Genomic DNA, 21062 nt, shown 5'->3' with positions numbered 1-21062 from the left:
AGCATTCAGGGGCGGGGCCGTCTGTTTAAGTGGAAGACCCCTCGATTTTAGAGTCCATGTCTTTTATTCAGTACAGTGGTCACGATCAATCCAAAAGGTATTGATGGATGAGAGCCAAATGTAAACAACTGCTCTAGAATATACACATTTAAAGTTGTGATTTGTCATCAGCCTTGGTAAACTTATATTAGGTTTATGTGGTTAAAAGAGCTTACTACAACAGTTTGACTATTTGTTTTTTAAATCACAGCCACAGCAAGTTATCCCAAATTGCTCCATGGAGCAGTACAAAACAACTTCACAGACCACATTTTAGTTTCTGGCAGTAGGGGACAGCAGATGTTCAAATCGTCCCAGGCCACAGGGTTACCAAATCTGAATATTGAGATTAATGTTTTCCCCCTCCAAACACCTGACTTGAAGGTGAGGAGCAAAGTAGACAATTTAAAGGACGTGAGGGGGTAATATTGTTTTTCTAGTCCTGATTACAGCCAGTTTACAGTGTACGGAGGGGACAGGGAGATTGAAAAGGTTTCAGCAGGGACGGGAGAAGCGGTGAGAGGAGCAGTTTTAATTCTGGGCTCTGTTCCAAAAATGAGTGCATAGTTGAGAGTTTAATGGGGTACATATTTTGAGTACAATCTTGACTGTGTGCAAAAAAGAAACAGCCTTTTAGCAGATACAAGCTGAGTTTTATTTGAAGCTGTTTATACACAGTCATATTGGAAATGAGCTTTAGCAGCAATAAGTACATGATAATGTTCAGTGGTAAAGTTTACAGGACAGCATACAGAGCGCAAAGAACATGTATTTAACATTATACAATATACTGTATATTTTATTACGAGTAAGACAGACACTCGTCCACAGGGCAAACTAATTGTTAACACATTGTGTGGAACAAAGTATGATGACAGATCTCTTGACTGTAAGAAATCAGAGTGGAGAGAATGAAAGTTGAGTCTATTTAATGGTTCTGTATGAAACTTTCAGAAAATCCTTCTTATTAGTGCTACCTCTTTTGGTCCGCACAGACCTTATGATATGGGACCCTGAATTATATGGATTTACTGTTTATCAGACATCAACAGAGACAAGAAAACATGTTTTTAAGTCACGTTATAACCTGTTCACCCACTGGCACTAAAAAATAATTAATACTGGTAAAGAAGTTACATACAGAACCTTTAAGATTGCAGCCCAAAGTCTTCCTTTCATCCCAATCCTCCATCTCAGACCTCGGAGTTGTCAGCTGCCCAGTGAAGTTAGCACAGAAGAATTCAATCACCGCTCACCCAGTCACCTTTCCATGACTGGGTGAGCGGCTGCTTTGCAAACCACAAGTCAGTTTCCATCCTGATCTATAGTGGGCAGACAGAAAGGTATGACACCTGTACCATGTACTGCCATCCAATATAAATGCAATTCAACACTGCCTCTAATAGAGAGATACAAACTTTGTGAAGCTTGCAGCATAATGCCATTTCCACTGCTGTACATTTGCCGCCTGCTAGCATGGAAAATAAATTGCATGACTTCCAGCAATTGGATAAGCTAGCAATCCTTAAATACTGTTTATTGATCGCATGCCACAACTACAGAAGGTGGTTTAATTAAACTCTTAGTTCAGGCTCACACCCAGTCTGCTTCTAACAAAGAATACGAAACATTTACAGCAGCTAATACAATGAGATGTCTCGGTGATATTAAACAGGAATAGCTGGTAAGAAAAAAAACCCTCTTCTGTAATGTACATATTGATTCATTTACAGTATGGGTTATAATAACATTCAAGAGTTAGGAGTAATAATGCTGATGCAGTTAAACATAGTATGTCAACACAACCAATTATTGACTGACAGAAAATGTAAACATTGATTATTCTAGTGCATATGTGCTAATGTAAGTGGGACAATGCTAGCACAGTATCACCAGTCACCAACAACTGATCTGAGACCCTTTCCAATGTGATCTTGTTTTCTTTTTATTAGAAACATTTATTTAATTGCCAAAATAAGCACAGCATTGTAAATATACGGTGGATACACTGTCTTTTACGTGGATTTAATAATGTGAGAAAGTCAACAGGGTAATAATGGTATTTATGATTACACAGTGCATCTTGGATATTTAAATTTGTTGTGCTTCCTGTCTTGTAAAGTTTATTCTTTCCAACAACACTTAAAAAATCTTGCGCCTTGATTGAGGATGCTCAAGCCAAGTCTTGCGGAGACTTGGCAATTCTTCGCAATAATGTTTGGGTTTTTTTCACAAGGGGGGAAGGAAACGGCTATGAATACATGATGTTGATAGCTTAAATAAATCCATTAGTTTGGGTTACTTGGGTGTTTATGAGACCAACTGTGCCTTTCAGAATTTCCTGCAGGGGTAATGAAAATAACTTCCCATTTTAACAGCGACTGTTGTATAGAAGATTGAGACAGAGGGTTTCCTCGTGCCAAATATGAAGCCAGTCTTATCAGACTTTATAGTCTGGTCAGTTGTGCAGGACACAGGGATTTACAAACCGAAGGAGACACCGCCTGCTCAGAGCCTTGCTAATGATGTCTGAAGCTGTAGGTTTGAGGAGGAGTACTGGAGAGAGGAAGGACAATGTCCTCACTGATAAGAAGGCTGGAGAGATACTTGAGATGCTCTTGTCCTCCCTTCCTCTCATTCCCTCCCTCCTGACTCATCACAGCTCGAGTATTCACTTCTCACTCATTAGCAGCTGCTGCCCATCGTTCACTGGACCAAACTGTTTACCCTGCCCTGTCATGACAGTGACTAGCACCCTGTTATCAAGGTCTGCTCTAGGTGGGGGATGACAGTTGTGATGAGTTTCCACAGAGGCAGATTAAGCTGCAATGTTCAGGAAAAAGTAGGCCAGCTAATTAGCTGCAGCTCTCAGGACCCCGGGAGTGGGCTGTTTTTCACCTAGACAGGGGAAATTCCATAAATGACAGGAATGTGGTTGAAGAAGAGGAGTTGGAGTATCTAATAAGAGTGGGAGGAAAGGAAAGGTTGACATAAAATAGGGAAAAAAATGGCGGAACGAGACAGATCATCCTGTAAAGTTTACTTTGGATTCCCTGCAACTGAACTTACCTCATAGTGTACTTTAGATTTTCTTTGACATTTGTGAGTTTGTTAGAGGCTTCTTTGAAACTGCATTTTCAGGGGACATGCAGGACTAAATGTAAAAGTTAATCTTTATGAAATATTTGTTGCTCTTTTTATTCAGTCATTGGAGTTGCATTGTTCTAATACAAAAAAACCCCACATTTTCCACATTATGATGAGTGACATCATCTTAGGAGGGCACAAAAAAATTCTGCCAAAGTTAGCTTAGGTCATTACACACGTGGGTGGGGCTCAGCTGGAAAAAGGTGATGCCATGTATTTCTGCACACCCATCAGAGTTTAGCACCATCTGAATCAAAATGTAATGAGTCGTGGTGTTATTTGCTTGTGTTGTCAGGCTACTGTCAACCAAATGTGATCAAACCGCACCCACAAAGTCCTGATAAAACAGCTAAGCTGAGTTTTAAAATATTTATAGCATATATCTGAGGATGTTTTTCTCCTCCAAACTTTAACTTTGATTGCTGCTTATTTAGCTGTAAATGTTTAATAGAGGAATGCCGAGTTTTCAGGGGTTTTAATGTTTTCCTCTAGAAATGATAAATCTAGAAATTTCCTTTTTACACATGAATGTGCTCTACTGTCTCCCATATACCTGCCTCATAGTTAGGTTTAAGTTTAAGTTTATTTACTTTATTAATCCCCTGAGGGGAAATTCAGTGTTTTCACTCTTGCTTGTCAATTACACACAGGTCTGAAAGACACACACACATGCACAAACAGGACCTATACATGCACAAAGTGGAGAGATGTCAGAGTGAGGGGGCTGCCCTTTGGTCAGGCACCCAGAGCGGTTGGGGGGTTTAGTGCCTTGCTCAAGGGCACCTTGGCAGTGCCCAGGAGGTGAACTGGCACCTCTCCAGCCACCAGTCCATGCTCCATATTTGGTCCGGACAGGGACTCGAACAGGCGACCCTCCGGTTCCCAACCCAAGTCCCTATGGACTGAGCTACTGCTGCATGTTCAGCTAAATTTGCAAACAAAATCACATGCTAATAGCTAGTTAACTCAGCACTTTGCATGCCATGAAAGTGAGAAAAGAGAACGGGAAACGACAGAGCTGAACTTTATGTGAAAAGCAAGAATTCATGCACACTAATTCCCAGTTTTGCAACATTCGATATGGTGCCCCTATCTCACTTCCTGTCCCTTTCAGTGAACGCAGAGGAAGACGGAGCGATGCATTACATACAGAGTTTATGTCTTGCTGATAGAAGCCTCTCTCCGCATTGAGCTCAGGTGTCGTGTCCTCCGTACTTCCTCCATCTGCCCAGCCTCCTCCTTCAGCCCCTCTGAGGGAGTATCGGAGAGTACAGAATTTAACATGTGTCGCACTGGCTTCCATTAAACGTTTTATAGCCCTGAATAAACCCAGATCTGCAGTGTTATGTCTCCAAAAGCTTGGGTTCTTGTAAATGTCTCCCTGTTCTATGTATCATATTAAAGCCACAAGCTTAAATAGCAAAAGCAGTCCTCGCTGCTGAGGCTCTGCCAGAGCTGTGTTCGGCCTGCTACAGACTTTACTGAACTCAGAAGCTGTATAACCTTTTTCAGGGCGGGCTGATTTGCATTGTTGGATGATGCATCATAGTGAGAGGTTTGTCACTTTTCCAGCATAATGTGATATTGGGTTGTGTGTATTAAAGGGTGGACACAGAGGAGGGAAACAGAGATATCTAATAGATCTATGGACCCTTTTGTCATGCTGGAGCTGAATGTGTAAAAGTTGCTAAATAAGAAAGTAATATCTCAGCGAATGTTAATGTAGTGATGTGTTTATGACTTATGAGTGTGCGGTTCTGTGCTGTGTGTGTGTGTTTGTGTCTGTCACCGTACTGTATAGAATGATCGTGTCAGTGTGTGTGCCTATGTGGGTGTTATTGCCGAGGATGGTGCGGAGCAGAGCACAGCTTAATATCTATGTTTGACATAGAGGCCCATTAATAAGGGCCTGATCCGAGCCCAGTGACAGGACTGCTGACAGAGGAGGATCATGGGGAAGAATCATGCCCTGCTGAGGGAGCCTGGGCTGCAGGTAGACCCATTCTGCCTTCCCCAGGTGTCATTACGGATGCTGGGGAGGGAGCAGAGGAGGGAGGGCCGCTACTGACATCTACATTAATCACCCCTCCACACATCACTACGCCGCCTCCCCCCACCCCCAGCTCCTAATCATCCCCACACAGAGACCCAAACCCAGTAAGGGGATACTCAGCCATGAAAGATATCCAGCTAAGAGCTCCCCAAATACCACTCTGATCTGATCATGAGTGATGTTGCTACCTGAACCTCTGACCTGGCACACAATTAAAAACACTTTCCTCTTTCTCCCCCAGACACATACATACAGACAGATGCAGCTTTGCTGAAACTACACATTCTGTCACTGTCTGCGTTTGATTCATAGTTTGCATTTGAATTGCACCTTCGTTACAAGCAATTAAAATGCAGAAAATGTCTCTGCTGGAATGTGCCTCCAAACCCCCAGAGTGGGTGCCGCTGTTGCACACACTCCTGATTGTCTCAGAGATATCACACTCTCCATTTGGCGACCCCCTATTGATCCTTAGCTGTGCTTTTATCTACAAAAAAACAACAACACTGCAGCTCTTTATGTTCATATTGCCACACTATAAACTGAGCCACCGGATAAAAGAGCCTTAATCATTCGCAGGAAAAATTAGACGGTGCTGTTATTAAAGGGTAGAGTACTTCAGATTTTAAAGTGATCACATCAATCCTTAATAAACTGCTTATCGTCCTTCTAACAAACTGCTATCTTGTGTCTTATTTATTAATAGGAGAAATAATTTAGCATCATTTTGCCGAAAGGGTCACCGGGATTCAACTTGACCGATTAAAGTCACGTCAGTGGAGAAGTGGACGAGGATGGATGTGGGTCACGCCAAGCAGCCGTCTTAATAAATGGCTCCACCTAAAGTCCATCAATGAGCAGATGTTCCGAGGACCATAATGGGAAATTATCTGATTGATTATTAGGTTTGATTAAGTTAAAAACACATAATTGCACAAAAACGTGACAGTAATTGTGACATGATTAGTTTAGGCTAAAACAAATGATCCATTTCAGCATCTGCTGGTACATTTTCTTTGCAGGGATGGAAAAAGGGAGGGTAATTGCATGCAAGACTGTGTTTTTCTTCCATGTTTTTAATATCTTTGATTTCATCTGTGTTGTTGAGGCAGCCGTTCCAAACCAACGCTCTTGCTTTGCTTTCCCTCCTCAGTGACGTCACACTTATTTGTGTGTCTTTACACCTCATCTGCAGGCTCTTAGTTTTTGAAATGAAAAAACTAATCAACCCAATAAATCCTGTTTGTCAGTAATATTATGAGCGCCATCCTAATAAAAGATCTGTTACATTCTTGCAACAGTGGAATGAAGCATAAGCTCATATTATAGTGTCCATGAGTTATCAGTCCATGGCTTAGCCCCACCATCTCATTTTTATGTAACATGTCTTGCCCTGAGTAAACACAGCCTCCAGTTTAATTAAAATAAATCCACTTTCAGCTGATATTTAGAAACCCGGGGAATATCACTGCCTCCGCTGCAGATACAGTGATTGAAAGTGGGGAATAAAAGGCAGTGCTTGGGGGAGAATTACACTCTAGTTACTTTTCCATCAATGAAGCCATACACTCCATTGTTTATGTTTGAAGCATGCTTTTCTTCTTAGTAAATTACCTTTCTCCAATTCCCTTTTTTTCTCTCTCTTTTATTTGCCTTGAACCGTCAGCAACATTGATGACACAATAAATTTCTGTTCGGCTCTGTGTGTGTGTGTGTGTGTGTGTGTGTGTGTGTGTGTGTGTGTGTGTGTGTGTGTGGTTGCACGCATCCGGTAGAATCTAGGACACTACGGAGGCCCTGAGAAGACAACATTTGCATGCAGCTCACAAACATATTAAAATATGAAGACAAATCACTGTGTCTGGCCAGCTGACAGCGCTGCCTGCAGTGGGAGCAAGCTAGTAAACTTACAACATGTTGCAGCTCCCAGTAAGGCCTTTATGGGGCAAGCTGGAACACGCAGCTTGACAAACAAACGGAAGAAAAAAAAACCCCATGAGCAGCCAAAGCTATTATTAAAGGCAATAGAAGTGGTTACCTTTGCCAAAGCCATCCTGTCATGTTGTTGGGGTCTGTGTTTTTTATTGAGAGAGTATGGTCTTCACAGACGCCTTCAGGGAACGTGCTGTGAGTTTGGAGGCTTTGTTCTATAGCCGACTTTGATGTAAATCACAAAATGGGAACTCCAAACCTTTTAGGTTGGTGCTGCTGCTAGTGTTGTGTCTGTTCAGGTTAAAACAAAGGGGCCAACTTGGTAGATCTATCATCTCCGCAGCTGTTAATGTTGCATACAGCTATTTTATTTTCTGTAGGTTTGGATAAAAATAATAAACCAGTTTCAATTTACTGTATTCAGTGAGGAAAGAAAAGGACAACAGTGGCCTAATTATTATTATTATTTTCTCTGTATCCCCTTGAAGTGCTCCTTTAAATTAGCCGTACAACACATACTGGTGATTTAATTTTTGAAATGGCTCCTCTGCTTAATTATGCTGCTGTAACTAACACAGAAATACATGTAATATCCATCAAGTTGCTTCTTTAAAAGTTCCTGTTGGCTCTACATGTGCTGCCTCCTCTTCTTATACCACTTAATAGTGCCGTATTGCAAAGCCTGGTGACAAGACGATTGCTTCCAGTAGGGGGAGCTCACAGCTCATAGCTCACTGTATAATAAACCAGTCAGATGAAATGAAGAGGGTTGCTGGGCAAGAGTGCAGACCACATACACGACGCCCCCACCCCACCCCCCACCCCCCTTATCTCTGAACCTCAACATCTTCTGGGGTCCTGACTGCTGTGTATCCCAATCATATCATCTCATTTTATCCATAATTAAAAAATTGGATTGCATTGATTTCCTTGTTTGCATGTTGTACTCTGTCTATGCACACTTTGCCCTGGAAAAGACTTACATGTATGTAATATTGGCATGCAGAGAGGCCGCCTCTCTCCTCATCTTGATGCAGGGGCTCGGTCAATCAGTCATTGATTTCTGACAGAGATCATATTTACAATTCTGCTTCAATATCGCAATACATCAGCATCCGTTCAGCATCTTCTTTCTTGCATCTTTAATGTGCCCAATGAGTCACCACATTCTGAAATTATTAATTGCATTTTTAATCATACTATCTGCAGTATTATAATTCATTTTCCCCCTAATTTTGTGTCATCACGTATGCTACCTGTTGGCTATTTCTTGCACAATTTTCCACTAATAATGTAGGTAGTAATGTGGGGTTAAATTGTCAGGATATGTTCAGACAGAATAGTGCTCACTTTGTGGTAAATATTAAATTATGTTCAGTACTTGTGAAGCTATAAATGCTTAACGCAAGAAAACAGAGTTTATGTGGGTTTATCCTCCACTACAACACATCTGTGCGTAAAATTGTCTCACTAGTAGAAAGGGGGTCACTAGCCTAGTCTTCATTTCTTTCTCCTAGACTTTTTCCTTCCCCCTAGTCTCTCACTCTCTCCTTCCCTCTGCTGTCTTCCCGGACCGATCCGTGTTTCGTGCAACTGTGTCAAGCTTGAGTGTGGTGGGCTGCGGGCTGTGCCGGGTGCGCATAGACCGTGCGCTCCTAGCGGCAGCGCCGTTGAAATCAAACAGGCAGAGAGAGAGAGAGACGGGGGATGTTCAACTGACTTGTACGACTGTACACTTTCAGCGCTTTATCCCAGACTAAGCACATGGGTCTTCTGGGAGCTGGTTCCCGTTGTGACAGAACAACTTTTTGGGAATGCATGAGAGTTTACGGCTGCGTTTCAGTCAGAGTCTCAGCCGAGTCATGTGCTGAAGTGAGAAGACATCGCTGAAGATTTGAAAGGTGCCACAGACGCGTCCTAAGGAACCGAGGACCTGCGGAGAAGTGGCCAGCCTACGTTTGTTTTCCAGTGTGGACTTACTGTACATTTCTCCTGCCACGGGCTCCTGCGGGCTTCAGCTTGTGTTGTAGGTCATCTTGGAGAAACAGCACATATTGCGGATGAACTCACGGGGCAAGCAGGGATAATACTCACAGACCGAGAGTTTGGTTTCAAGGTTTGGTGGATATGAACACCCCGAGCAGCTCCGGGTGACCTAGTGTAACATGGATCCTGTCAGTTTTTGGACATTGAAACTGGCTTTTGTCAGTAACTAGGAGCTCTCCAGAACTCCCAGAAACGCGGAGTAGACTTGCCTGTCATTTCGGACATATTTTTCTGCAGTGAATTCGAGGATTTGCGCGCCCGCCGTGGATGTTTAATATGCTAGTATGGGTCCGCTAGCGTTCATCCTTGTTGGCGGATTACTGTATTTTCAAGTTGATGGTAAGTTGTCTAACGTGTTGTTGTGTGAAACTCATTCATGTGGGTTTTAAAAAAAATATTCAGCTCTGTTTTGCACAAACCTCAGACACTGCCCTTTGCACTCCACCCGTCATTTACCCACTTTGGTTGTGTAAGCAATATTGTAAATTTATGTTGTTGGGTTCTGGTTTGCATGGGAAACAATAATTCACTGAGCTTTGATTTTTAAACTGTTTATGTATACTGTAATTGGGAAATATTGTTAATAACAGGCTAATCTTGCGGAGTTGTGATTCAAATTGATTTCCCATCATTGCAGCAAACATTTTCAATTGCATCTTGTTTTTTCATTCATAAAACTCAAATTAATGCATGAACAAGGGGCTGAATTCAACAGATAACTCCTCCATCCAATGCAGCTGATGGTCGCCTCTCAGGAGGTTAACATTAGGGCAGAGATGAGCTGATTTTTTTGGTTTTTGTAGAACAGATAAAGGAGGAAGCAGTTGGAAATTTTAGCAATAAATATAAGTGAATGATATGGATATATAATGACAAAAAGGAGCAATTGGAAAATTCGTTTTCAATGTTTTTTTTTGTCTCTGAAACTGAGTGTAAAAGCAAAGATCTCTGAGTGAGCGTGTCTGATTCTCAGGTCAATTACAGTGGCTACAGGTTATCTCTATCTATCTGTGCATTGGTGGAGAGCATTTTTTTGTATAATGGCAAACAAATCCCACATTTTTTTTGTGTGTATTCAGATGATTCAAGTGCAAAACAAAGTAGTCTAACACATTATAAAGTAATTCAGACCTGTGGATGAGAGGTTCACTGGCTTTGAGGTGTTTGGCAAAGATGTTGTGATAACCCTGCCTCAGCACTGTATTGTGGATGGTGCTGCTGTGGTCATTTCACTGTAGGATTTTTATGCTGAGATTGTGCACAACATCGTAAGCCGGCTTAAATCCAAGCTGGGACCGTGCCCTAGTTTATTATTCCCATTTGTTTGATTAAACTTTAATAATGATGCAGACGATACTGATTAATTTCTGCAGCCAAAAGCTTCAGCCCTCTTCATCCCATCTGCGGCCACGTGCAAAGTCAGCATTTTTTTTTTTTCTGTTTTACAATTTTACAAGGTTTATAAGGATTCACTGACCTACAAGCGAAGTGGTTTAATGGGGGAATTAAAAAAGCCTCGACTGCAGAGTTAATGTGATGACTCACATCAATCATCAAAATAGAAGGGCTGAGGTGACGGAAATAGTGATTGGGATTGGTCCAACCTGTGACTGGTGGAATGATGGGAGACATTAAGATGTATTACTTTTAAAATGCACAAACCTGAGTCTGATTGAACTCAGTGCGACTCTTGAATCAGACACACCTTTTCACAGTTGTCTCACACGCACACTGCATGGTAAAGTGGGGCGCATAATTAAAGAATGAGGAGCTCATACTCCTGACTGGTCACATACTAGGACATTGTATCAGCACTGTGTTGTGAGTGATGATTCACACATGTTTGCTTTGTATTGTTTGCACAACTTAGCAGTATGTAAAGCCTAGTTTTTTGTTGTTACTGAATGCAAGTGCCTGCAAGGCCCCATTTTTCTTTTCTTTCACCTGTCAACTCCTGCTTTTGTTCTTCACAGCTGCAAGTTTTGCTGCTCCTGCCTTCTGTACTTAGCAAATCAAGTCCCCTTTCTGCAGGGATTTAAATCTTTTTTTCTTTCTTATACCTTTTTTCGCTGTCTTTCACTCTGTTCAGCCAAACCCACTGGTTGCTAAGCAGTGGCTGATGGCATTGCTAGCTGTCCAGAGGGAGAGGGTGCACATCTCCCTGGGAGCAGTGCATCTTCCCAATCATTTGCCTGTCACCCTCCTCCTCCCCCGCTGCTCTCCCTTGCTCTCCCCCACCACCCTGCAGAACTCACCCATCACCCAGCCCTTTTCAGAGGTAATCTGAAGGTCCTTGGAGAGGGAGGAGCTTCCTCTAAGAGTCCACTTAGGCAGACAAAAAGGTCTGGAGTTGTATTCACTGGGCAGCATAGCCAACAAAGCCAAGCCTTGTGAATGGCGTCAGTCACTGTTTAGTGTGCTGTGATTAATACTGCTAGTGTGTGGGAGAGGAGAGAAAAGGTGAGGTGGAGAGAGAATAGAGGGAGAAGCTGAGTGTGTGTTGGGTGTTGTTGCCAGGGTTGGGAGAGACTGTGCATCTGAAAACAGGGTTACCACACTCAAAGAATCAGCTTGATTGCAGGAGAAGATATTTCCAGGAATACACCAGTCAGCAGCTGCCTGGTTATCTCTTAAACTCCAGCGTGCTACTTTTGAAGCTGGATTAGAACATGCTTTGCATAGCGGACATGCACTCCTGACCTTTTACTATTCTGAGACCTCCTGCATGCTAGTGTCTGATGGAGGAGCTGGTGACATCATGTCCATCCTTGGTGACACGCTGAGAGGTGCTGAAATATGGCCCAGCTTAAATCTGTCTGAGAGGCTATGGAGACGGCCACTTGGGGTCTTTGGTGGCCCAGACGGAGAACAGCTATCTATCCGCCAGCAGGGTTGTGGTTTCAGTAATGCTGAGTCAAGAGAAACTCAAACCCAGAGACTGGTTATGTATGCGTTAGGGAAAGGAGGAGCAGGGGGGAGGGAGAAACAGTGAGTGTAATCAAATACAAAAATTGCGAGAGGAGTTGTTTAACAACACAATCTTTTAAAGGGGAAATGGCGAGGATGAGGCTTTATTACCAAAGCGCCCTGGAGACTAACAGCTCTGTTGATGGTCATGATTGAATGAGAGCGGTTTAAAGTACTGCCCTATAATGGAAAGTAAGCCCAGATTAAAATAGTCTAGGTGAATGATGAGGCAGGCTGAGGTCATTGTGTAAGAGCCATTGCGATGTCTCGCCCCAAATGTGATTGTTCTGCTTGAGTTGGCAGCGTTTAGGCAGCGTTATTGTAATTGCGGTTCATTTGCTGGAATAGGGCTGCTGTAATGATGAACCTTCATCTGAGATCTCCTCTCTACTGTCTCCTATGGTCTCATCACTGTCAGGGAAGCTGCTTTGCTCTGCATCAAAGTGCACTGCTGTTTAGTCTCTGATTAAGATCAAATATGAGTGGAGAATAAAGACAAAGGTGGTGATCATGAAAGGACTGAACAGGGGACAAAGAGCAAGGTGAGCTCTTGTCCACTGAAAATCGGCTTACAGACCCCTGTGAGTGTGTGTGTGTGTGTGTGTGTGTGTGTGTGTGTGTGTGTGTGTGTGTGTGTCTGATAAGTGTTACTACTGGACTAGTGACGAGGGCCTGTCAGCTCCTATGATATTTTAACAGCCAAGTCTGGCTACTCTGTGGATCACGTTCCAGCAGCCATCACTCGACACATTCAGGATAGAGGAGAATAGACTTTGAGCTCTGCATACTTCCCATAAGTCCACAGTACTGTTCTGTGATCACTCAAAAAAATAAAAGGATTCACAGCTGTTTTAAATTCTGGGATCACGCTGGTTAATGCCTTTGCATGTTCATAGTGCAGAAGTGGGAGAGAAAATGTCAGCATCAGACAATGCACATGGCTGATTTTGCTGTAAGACCAGCAAAATGCAGGGGAGGTAATACCACTTTCCCCTGTTTTACCTCCGCTTTATTAAGCCTCAGCCAAGCATACTCCTGACATTTACAGAGCAGAAAAAGGGCCTAATGCCCTGATGCTTTTGCCCAGAGAAACAAAGAGAGAAAGAGGGCAAGAGATTACAGCAGGAAGAGATGGAGGTTTAATGCTAACAGGTAGGCGGCAGTAAAGGATAAGCATCTGTTCTTATACGATTTATATTTCCAAACTTCCCCAGGCACACACATACAAATTTTAGTTGTTGGCGTTGTCCATGAGGGTGGAATTCAAACACTGAGGGGGTTGTTGTACACCTGTGATGGTAGTATAGTGGGAGTGTGTGTGGAGGGATGGGGGAGGAGTGATGAATTGAGCCTGCTGACTATGAGTTAAAGCAAGCGGTCACCTGTCTCACACACCTGTACTTACAGAATACACACCTGTGCTTACCCCTCTGGGCCCCAACACACAGATATAATCTGTGCTCTCTTTTCTCACTGCCTCTGTTTCCCAAACAGCCGATTAAAGGTTTGAGACAGGCCAACAGACAGAAAACGTGGATCTAATTACTGTTATATAATCGCTGACGATTAGACGATAGTGAATGAACCCTTATTGATCAATGGCAAATACCCAGCCGGCAGTTACAATACAACGGTTTCTGTGTAGGACAGACAGTTGCAGCTTGTATGTGACGAGCATTCTTATCTCCCAAAAAACTTGATTATCTTAAGACCTTGCCAAAATGCAGACAGAAAGTCAGGACTGAGTAAGACAAGAGCCTGTGGTGCTTTAAACTAGCTGGAAGAGACCGTGTGTTTGTCTTATCTGTGTTTTCACGTTGCGTGCTGCACTGAAACGTGGTGTTTGGGGAAGTGTCTAATTGCTCTGTATCCCGTTGCCCTAACTCTGCCCTCCAGTTGGCTGTCTCGCAGCAACCTTCAGATAGGCGGGAGGGATGTCAAGGTTGAATGATTCACTGAAGTACATACAAATATAACTATACATGTTTATGAGTGCAAGCACACATTCACACACTGTAAACACAGAGAAGCATATAAGTGCATACTGGCAAACATGAAGAAATTGTGGTTGCATAAAGGATTTATTTTGCAAATGGAACCAATAAGGAGACAGTAAATAATGTCAAATGAGTTGAATGAAAAAAAGCATTTGGCAAATACTGTATTAAAGGAACAGTGTGTCGGATCTAGCTCTAAGGATTGCCGATTACAAGCGTAAACCCCTGGTTAGGATTCCTTCAGCGTTCATTGTTAAGGAGGTTTTTACTGGAGGCCAAATCATCCGCAGGGGTGTCTTTCTCCCAAAAAAACAAACAGATCTGGTGATTAAAACCGATAAAAACACTGAATAAAGCAATTTCACATTACAAATCAGTGTTTCTCCAACACTGTTTGGCTCATCAAAGACAGGCTGCTAGCGCAGCACCTGCTAATGTGTGCTCACCTTTTGTCTCTGATAACTTAAGATCCATTCAAGAGGGTTTACCGGGAGCCAAAATTATCCACAGAGGTGTCTTCCTCTCCAAAACAAACAGATAGGATGAATCATTAAAAATATACACTAAAGAAAACATACATGTTAAATTATATTCCATTATAACTCACATCTCTGTTTATGAACACCTGGTACCTGTTCGTGGTATATTTCTGGTCATTATTTCACACCTTCTTGTTCTCCTGCTTTGTGTTTTCACTCAGCAACGTACCCTCATGTTCTTCATTGTTAAGAGTTTGTGTGACAGTTGTACCTGAGCTCAGTGTCTTGAAGATGAGGTCAGGCCCCGGTGATAAAAATGCATGAGCTGTCTCTCAGTGTGAGATGTGTGAAGACGGACAGCCAGAGCATGACACTTGAGCACACATCCGTCACACACAGCAGTTGTCCAATGCAGCTGTAATGCCGCTCAGAGTGGTGGAGCCGGTGAGTAAGTGTCCCGTTCCACCATCTCCGTCCTCGGCTTGGTCTATGGATCACCCAGCCATGACAGCTCGGTGCCTTTTCCTCCCTGTAACTAACTGGGGAATCTAACCCCACTGAAGTGCATAGACTCCAAACTATACACCATCACTTGCCAAATAAGTGTATTAGTGTGGAAACTGTGGTAACCTGGAGGTCGTCTGGGAGGCCTGACCTCTTGTGAACATACTGATATCTCCCTGCATGTCACCATTTATATCGCTGGCTGCCTGGCTGACCACGTGAGCATTAATATGTTGTTAATGTCGAGGCTTTTCATGAATTACAAATACAATATAATGCATGGGTATATAGTGCAAATTAACTATTGCATTGCATTTCTAAATAACCTTGTTGTGTAATCAGTGTGTCTATGTGCTAATATATACTCCAATATGCTAAATAATGTTTACAGTTGCAAAAAAAACGTCATGCCAAGCAGCCTGATTTAACGGCACTCTCATTTGGAAGATGATCACATGGATACATACATAATAGGTAATAAGGCCCGCACTGTATGTCAGTGTTGTGGGAATCCTTTCCTATTGTGTCCTTGTTGCAGAAACATGGCACCTCACTGCTCTGTAAACCGAGCCGCCATGACCAGGGGTGAGTTGATTTACTGTATATAATGGCTCCTGGTGAGACCAGCTTTGTGGTTTGGAGTCTCAGTGTGGAACGTGGCGCGAGCCAAGTGTCACAACCATTGCGGCGGGTAGGAAGCAAAGCCTTAATCGCATCCTTGAACGTTTGAACTCTCCAGTTCCACTTCCAGGATGGTGATGATTTTTTTCTGGAGGGCTGCTCACAGGCATTTGTCATTTAGAGGCCCGGTAACACCCAGCCAGAGGTAGAATTATGAAATGTAGGGAGTGTAGGTGTGTGGATGTGTTTGTGAGCACCATTAATAACCATCAAAGCCCATTGTTTTTTGTGTTAGCATGGATTTATGAGCATGAGTAAATTGAATGAGTCCTTCATCCACTTACTGCTAGCACTCTTGACCCTGTCGCCCTCGGCCAGACCAGATGAAGTGTCCCATGGAATAGAAATTTAATAAATCTCATCTTGACTTGGTATGCTGCACCTTAAAAAAACAAACCGTGAGCTATAAGGGCCATTTCATTACCTCGCTGTGCTCTCTGAGTCCATCACTTGGATTGTGTGCGGTTACAACTCTTACTCCTAATGTTAACATGTGGGTCTAGAGATCGCTGGAGTGGCTGGAGGTGGTGACTGCCCTCATTGATATGCAGGGACACTGCAATGTGTTCACTGCAGGTCAGCACCCACAGCACACCTCCAATTATCCACTCATCTCTCAACACAGTGTATCATGGACACCTGAAGGCCTTCCCCTCCCCTTCGACTTCATTTCTAAAGCAATAAAGCACTTATTTATTTTGCCCTATTCAATCTGCTGGGGCAGCTCCGCAGTGCAGGTAAAGAGATTACAATGCTTGAGGGAGAATCAATTGATACCATTCATTTCATTGCACTTCCCTCAGTAGGAACTGTTTAGAGTAGCCGGAGCTTCAAAGAAGGGAATTGGTGAAATTTTGTGCCCAGCTGTGTATACATTCACGCACACACACACACACACACACACACACACACACACACACACACCACACCGGTGGAGGAAGGAAGTATTCAGACCCCATACTTAAGTAAAAGTAGCAATACCACACAGTAAAAATACTCTTAAAGTATTAATTAATCAAAAAATAAAATAATTACAGGGAAAAGCAGCAAATCCTCACATTTGAGAAGTTTTTGAATGAAAAATAACTGTCAATCGACTACTTGTTTCAGCTTGTACATTTCCATATGTTTTGAGTTTGAAATGTGTAAAGTAACAAATGTTAAAAGTTATAAAGTAATTGTATTGGAGTAAAAGTACAATATTTCCGTCTGAGATGAAGGGGAGAAGAAGTAAAAAGTGGCATGAGAACATGAGATAAAAATCCTAGTACAAGTACCCCAAATTTGTACAGTACAGTAAATGTGCTTAGTTACATTTCATCATTGCATCACGCACACACAAACACACACATGTATTCTGAGAACACCAGCATAAACACTGCTGGGTACTTATCTGATTAGCTTGCACATTTACAGAGATTAAAGTGAGTAAAGAAAATTGTGCCTCGCTGCCGTAGCTTTCTACTGACACTGCTCGACCGGAGCAAGTGGACATTAACAAGGGCTCCTCTACAGTGGTTGACGAGGAAGGGGAGACTATTAATCATTCAGTCCACCTCTTTAATTTTAACTACCTGTTCTGGGATTTGAGTTTTCCACACACAAGCACACATCTTCAATATCAAGGCTACAGCCGTGGCGCAAAGAAGAGGCAGGCAAGAAAATGGCTGCTCAGAATGATGAGCAGGAAAAGAGAGAGGTCTGAAGAAGGTGGGGTGGTGCAGCGAGCGAGCAACATGCTTGAGTGGCCATGGCATCGGAAATCATTTAATCTGCATCACAGTGTTAGCGTCCCTACCAGTGGCCTGACAGTCCCACAGAGCTGGTGCTATACCCCTCACACTAATCAGCCCACGTATGGAAAGTAAGCAGCCTTCATTATCAACACATTGCACATCATTATAGAGAGGTTAACAGATCTTGTGTTGTCTTCCTTTTCCTCTTTAGTCTCTTGTTTCAAGTCAGCAACCTCAGCTCTTCTGAGACAGGCCATCTGCTAAAAAAAAAACAAGATAACATCACTTTTTTTTCAGTCCATGGCTACTGATGGTAGAGGGTGAGAGTAGTTTTAAATGCCTGAAATGTGTGGTATGTGAATCAGCCCTTTGCAGAAAAATCAGATATTCTGTTTCCCACAGTCATCTATTTATATATTCCATCTGCATGAGGGAGAGGGCAAATACACAGATGCAGAGTCAATACTACCCCACCACACCAATGCCCGAAATACACAGAGTGGAATTCTAGCTGATATTTGTTGGAGGCAAGCATGGATGCAGTGAGAGGTTGAGAGCAGCTCCTAGAATTACCCTTGTGTTTGCTTTCAGAGTATAGATCTTAGCAGGAGAGAGGAGCGGGGGAGTATTCAGAGCACTGAGGCGGAACAGACCCCTTCATGTAAGCTTGCTGGCTAGCTAGCTCAAACTACCTCCCTCTCTTGCAACAGGAGATGAATCTGCTCAGCACCTGTGAATACCCCTCATTTCACTGCCTGTGTCTTCGCTGTGAAGATTTTGCTATATATTCCAGGCTGTATCTTGTGGCTGGTTGTATGCGGCAGGCTGAGAGGGACTCCAGTGGATACAGCAGGTTGTCTGCAGTGACACCTCATCGAGATAAGCTGTATGTCTGGTATTGGGGTGTACTGGATCTCATGTGCTGTGACGCCAATGACAGCCTGCCGTAAAGAAGATGAATCTGGGGTGCAGAACAGGCTGCTTGCAAGTGTCACGGCAGGCCAGTGCAGAGGCGAGGACGGCCAGTAACATCATTCTATCGCCACCCCCAGTTTCCCCCCACCGCCCTCTCACATTTCCCTTCTGATGACATGACGGATATGACTCTGTCACCCTCACAGCGAGGGTAGCATGGGGATGGGGAGCAAGTGAAGGAGACAGAGAGATATTGGGAAGCAGAGGCAGAGATATATAGGGGGAAGGAGATGGAGTGGGAGGTTAAGGAGAAGTGGAGAGAGCCAGGAGGAGAATTTATTTCAGAATGGACAACATGGATCTAATGCATAATTCATAACTTTTTAAATTTCTTTGAGGCCCCCCCCCCCCCTTTTTTTTTTTTTTTTTTTTGTGGTGCAATTTTATATTCACTCAGTTCGCTGGGTTTCAGCACTTTCTGTCTGAAAAGGCGCGGCCATTTCAGTGTCCACATTACAGAGTTACTGCATCTTGGCCTGGACTTTGGTTTTCATGTTTGATGTTTTATGGAGCCTCAGTGACTGGAACTTTTTGCCTTGGTCTGAGGTTGCCGTTGGTTACCTGTGATCAGTGCACACGTCTGTTGGCAGAATAACTAATATCTCTTTGGGGAGCCCTTCCTTTTATGCTCTGGCTCAGACTGGTGTGGGTATTGATTTGGTTGGTGGGCTAGAATTTCTCGTGGGAGCTAATAAAAATAATTACAAAAAGATCATGAAAGGCTTGACCTTCTGTTGCACACATGAATAAATATGTGACAAAGATAATAGAAAAGAGCCCTTCTATGTGTGTGGTCAGTGGAATAAACAGAAGAAGAAACTCTTTGTTAAAGTGGTGCCTTTATCCTGGATTTGACCAACATGTAACCTGTTTTTGTTTAACTGCTTTGAACTCTGGTACGTCTCAGTGATAAATGTGATATGTTATTGAAACAGAGAAAAACTCATGCTGTAAAACTTCACATTTCTTGGATAGCAGCATCGGGAAATTGCATCCGATTGCAGTGAAGCTGACATAAGTAGACTGAAAGAAAAGGCAGAAAAGAATCAGCTATTGGTTCAGTAATCCCTCTCTGATTTCATTCTCTGTCTGTGTGCTTGTTTGTTTGTTCTCTGGTCCCTGCTTTCCTCCAGGAGAGGATGACTGCACAGCAGCGGTGAAAAGTAATGGTGGTGTTATTGCAGACAGGGCGAAACACAGCATTTTGATTGGAGCGTGTGCCCTGAGACCCAGTGAAGTGCACTCGCCTCAGCTCAGAGAGCACTTGATTGCACAGCACCAATGATCGCATTAAAAGGGCAACAGAAAGCCCATTTACCGTAAAGAGAGTGAGAAAGGGGGCCCAATAGGAAGCTGAAAATTGACTTTCACTTCTGTTAGGAGCTTGGCCTGATGGCAGGCAGTGGGGATATACATAGGGCCTTTTTATTTGATCTTCTTGGACAACATCTCTAGGACATGTGAGCCACATGAGTGCAGAGTAAAAAAATCACATGAAACAATTTTGTTTGTGCCTTTAAAAAGTGAAGCTTCCTCAGCAACAGACAAGGATTACATGTTGAGGTTATCAAGTATTGAGAAAGTTTTGCCTCTTTTAAAACATATTTCATGGCATACGGATGTGCTTTTTAACCTTTTCTACCTCTGCACCTGACTACCTCTGATCAGGAAGGACACTGACCAGTCACGTCTGCCCCTCTGTGCACCCAGCTCAGCTTTTTCTGGCAGTGAAAGGACAATTGTAGAGGCATCTGCTGTTTTCATTTCCACAGGAAAGAGGAGAGCAGATGGAGACTCAAGGTTTAAGTGATTAGAAGGCAGTAGATTGGAATACAAATTGGATTTAAAGAAATTAGACTGATATGAATCGAATGGAGTCACCGCAGTTTAGCACTGTGCATGCGCATTGGCCTTAGTGGAAAGCCACCGCAGGGCCTGTGGATTATGAAGGAAGCAGATGCTCCAATGAGATAGGAATGAATGTGTGTTTGACACTCCATCTGAGGGAGATGGGGGTCTCCACGTCCGTCCTTTATCTTGCCCTCCATTTATCAATGTCACAGTGTTAATTACTGCTTCATTTATTAGGTCACTTACTGCCAGAATACAAACTTGCCCCCCTGCTCCTGTGCTGACAGAGAAACTGACTGCGTGCTAGGTTACTGTTACCTACCACTGGTGAAAGAGGTTGTGTTAGAAACTGCCAGCTGCATACTGTACATGTTTTTCTCCACCACCAATAGTAGACCTTCAGTTTTCTGCATAATACCAGTGAGATTAGATCATGCACTTCAGGAAATCCAGCCCCAGCTCAAGCTCATGCTGGCAAAATGATTACAATGCCAATGCAAAGTCAACAAGGATGTTTTGTCACTGTGGACGAACAAATTAAGTGGAGTGGTGGATGGGGTCAAACAATCATCATATAAAAGTCAACATAGTTTTGTGACTTAACAGACTTTACATAACTATGCAAGTACCAAAGTTTCCAGCACTTACCTCCCGT

General features: G+C 43.1%; 1 protein-coding gene across 9 annotated transcripts in view; it reads left to right on the top strand.

Annotated features, from left to right (window-relative positions):
• Positions 1-21062, top strand: part of robo2 (roundabout, axon guidance receptor, homolog 2 (Drosophila)) — a 364614-nt gene that overhangs the window by 174160 nt on the left and 169392 nt on the right. Inside the window, exon 1 of one of the 9 annotated variants that reach the window (XM_049575691.1) lies at positions 8787-9556. The exons of the other annotated variants lie outside the window; for them this stretch is intronic. Within the exon in view, the coding sequence (XP_049431648.1) occupies positions 9502-9556 (55 nt within the window). The 5' untranslated portion in view covers positions 8787-9501. Of the gene's footprint in view, positions 1-8786; positions 9557-21062 lie in introns of those variants that run through there. 9 annotated transcript variants of the gene reach the window in all.

Source organism: Epinephelus fuscoguttatus, linkage group LG5, assembly GCF_011397635.1.
Source record: "Epinephelus fuscoguttatus linkage group LG5, E.fuscoguttatus.final_Chr_v1".
NCBI classification, from domain to species: Eukaryota; Metazoa; Chordata; class Actinopteri; order Perciformes; family Serranidae; genus Epinephelus; species Epinephelus fuscoguttatus.
Note: the sequence above shows the minus strand (reverse complement) of the source record. Positions and strands in the feature narration are given on the sequence as shown.